Source organism: Pteropus vampyrus, unplaced genomic scaffold (assembly GCF_000151845.1).
Source record: "Pteropus vampyrus isolate Shadow unplaced genomic scaffold, Pvam_2.0 Scaffold113, whole genome shotgun sequence".
In the NCBI taxonomy this organism is placed as follows: Eukaryota; Metazoa; Chordata; class Mammalia; order Chiroptera; family Pteropodidae; genus Pteropus; species Pteropus vampyrus.
This window is the reverse complement of record NW_011888894.1, coordinates 3418121-3420728: the sequence shown is the minus strand read 5'-3', so window position 1 is coordinate 3420728 and position 2608 is coordinate 3418121. Positions and strand designations below refer to the sequence as shown.

General features: G+C 50.7%; 2 protein-coding genes across 4 annotated transcripts in view; one reads left to right on the top strand and one right to left on the bottom strand.

The window, feature by feature from the left end:
* FBXO48 (F-box protein 48) overlaps nucleotides 1–558 on the bottom strand; it is a 4085-nt gene extending 3527 nt beyond the window's left edge. Inside the window, exon 1 of one of the 3 annotated variants that reach the window (XM_011365599.2) lies at nucleotides 469–558. The gene's annotated coding sequence lies outside the window, so the exon portion shown is untranslated. The other 2 variants (XM_011365598.2, XM_011365596.2) reach the window with 2 other exon arrangements.
* Nucleotides 559–805: 247 nt separating this feature from the next.
* Nucleotides 806–2608, top strand: part of APLF (aprataxin and PNKP like factor) — a 70213-nt gene continuing 68410 nt past the window's right edge. Inside the window, exon 1 of the mRNA XM_011365594.2 lies at nucleotides 806–1093. Within this exon, the coding sequence (XP_011363896.1) occupies nucleotides 998–1093 (96 nt within the window). The 5' untranslated portion in view covers nucleotides 806–997. The remainder of the gene's footprint in view (nucleotides 1094–2608) is intronic.

Genomic DNA, 2608 nt, shown 5'->3' with positions numbered 1-2608 from the left:
GCGAGGTTCCTAAAATTCCATCAGGCATCTTTCCTCTTCTAAATCCAGTTTTGCCTAGATGCCTGCAAACTTACCTTCTTCTGCATCTTCTTTACAAATCAAACTTTTCCGAATTACCTCTCTAGTTAGGGAAGAGCTCGTCCCCTTTCAAGTGTCACACAGAGGGAGGGATCCGGAGGCAGCGCACATCTGGCGGCGGGCGCCTCCTGGCTTTCGGGGAGCCCCCACCTGCCCAGACCACGCAGGTAGGAAGGAACGACCCCACGTGCCATCTGAGCCACCCTCCTTGAGGGCCCCGAGCAGACCGCACCTGTCGGAGCTCGAAGAAGCCAGGGCACTGACAAATGGACAATAACAACTACGAGCACCGACTGTCACTGCAGCTGCGCGCCGCTGAGCGGAGCCTGCGCTGGCGCCAGAGCTGAGCCGCTGACCCTACTGCCCGCTGCCCGCGGAAAAACACCCTACCCGTCCAGCGCGGCGCGGTCTCCTTCCAGGATTTAAAACCTTGGGCTTTGAATCCTTCTCGTCATTCCTCCGGCCCTGCCCACTCTAGCCCCGCCCCACTGACTCGGGATTCGCGCAGGCGTAGAGAGAGGGGCGCGCATTTCCTTTGGGGATTGGTAGTTTTACCGGCGCGTCTCGGCTCTGCAAGGCAGGACAGGGAAGCCGTCGCGGACTACAAGGTCCGGCGTCCTCCAAGACGGGAGGGCGGTGAGAAGGAATGGGGGAGTGAGTTAAACCGGGCCTTTTGAACAATGGTTTGAGGAGGTGTGATGGGGAAATCCCTCTGTGCGTCACTGACCCGAGGGCGGGGCGGGATTCGGGACCCGTCGCTAGGCCCCTGCTGCACTAGGACTTGACAAGCCGGAGCGGAGTCTTTGCGCCCCTTCCCCCCTGTGCTTTTCCGAGGCCTCCGTAGGCCCCGCGCGTGTCCCTGGAAGGCGGAAACGGCTGCGGGGACCGTCTCCTTTGAAGGGGCCTACTCCTCGCCGCCATGTCCGGGGGCTTTGAGCTGCAGCCTCAGGACGGCGGCCCCCGGGTGGCCCTGGCGCCCGGGGAGACGGTGATCGGCCGCGGGCCGCTGCTGGGAGTAAGTGTGGCAGGGGGCTCGGCTGGCCCCGGAGAGCCGTGCAGGATCCTCGCTGGCTCTTAAGGCCTCACTCCCCGTCCTGGGCCGATTCCCCACCACGCCAGCACTGTCTGTCTGGTGTATAGAAGTTTGGGGGCAGCACGTTATTCACTCTACTTTAATCAACTCACAAACGTTTCCTTAGGTTGCCTTTAAAAAGCACTGATTTCTCTTACCATCTTTGTAATCTTATGCAGGGGGTTGGCAAACTATGGCCCTGGGTCCAAATCCAGCCTGTACAACCTGTACTAACAATGGTTCTGAAGTTTTAAAATGTAAAGTGTATACAAACAAACAAAAACGCTATTAGCCTTCCTGGGATAATAATTGATTCAAGGGTTGTGGATATTGCCTCTTGGCCTGACAGGTCCAATATTTACAGAAAAAGTTTGCCAACCTCTGCTTTTATCTCTTCTAGAATAATTTCTTATTAGCTTTTGGCCTCTTTTGTGTGACTGGCCTTACTTTTATTGTAACAATCTTTTTCAGTAATGTCAATGGCTAACCTTTGTGTAGTGTGTGGTAAAAACCATGAGTTAGGTGCTCTTATTATCCTCATTGTTCAGATGAGAAAAATGAGCTATAGATGTGTTATTTAAAGGGTACACATAAGCTTTTGGATACACAGTGGCACTAAGCTATATAGTCTCCATTCTTTGGGATGTTTAGGAATTGGAAAATTGGCCCGTTGCATTCTGGGATTTTGTAGATCTCTAAATACGTACATTTTTATGGTTTTCTTAACATTCAACATTTCCTTTTTAGCGCTCACTTTGTGCAGCACATTTTGTAGACTCTAGCAGTGTAGGTCATACAAAGATGAATGAGAGACGGGTTGCTACATGAGTAGGACTTTTCTCTTGGACTCTGTGGACAAACGGGTGTCAGTGAGTTAATATCAGAGAATAAGGAGTGTGGACTGTTATCCTGGTTAACCTCCATTGTCTAAATGGACCCTTCTCCAAGCAGGAAAAGGAGTGATAATTCAAAGTTGTAATAAGGAAGTCATTCCTAAAGGGGTGTGTGCGTGCGTGCGTGCGTGCGTGTGTGTGTGTGTGTGTGTGTGTATATATGCATGTAGTAAAGTCAATTAAAGTCGAAGTGCACTCCCTTCCCCATATCTGTCCTTCTGTCCCACTCCTCTCCTACCCCTTCTCTCCCTCTCCCTCTCCCTCATATCTCCATCTCCGTCTCCGTCTCCGTCTCCATCTCCGTCTCCGTCTCCATCTCCATCTCTATTTATAAGTTAGAAACTTAAAAGAATATGTGCTTCATCTAGAAGTCTTTCGACTGGTAACTGAAGAATTTTGATTTTCATAACAAATTTTATCACCAGTGGAGTACTGCGGACCTGGTTAAAAGATCGATGAATTTTAGGCCTGTGTTCTTTAAACATGCCAAGAGGTTGCAGACCCTTTGATTATTTATAGCTTGATCTTTTGTGTTACAGGTTTGTTCTTGTGAGATGGGCCTATT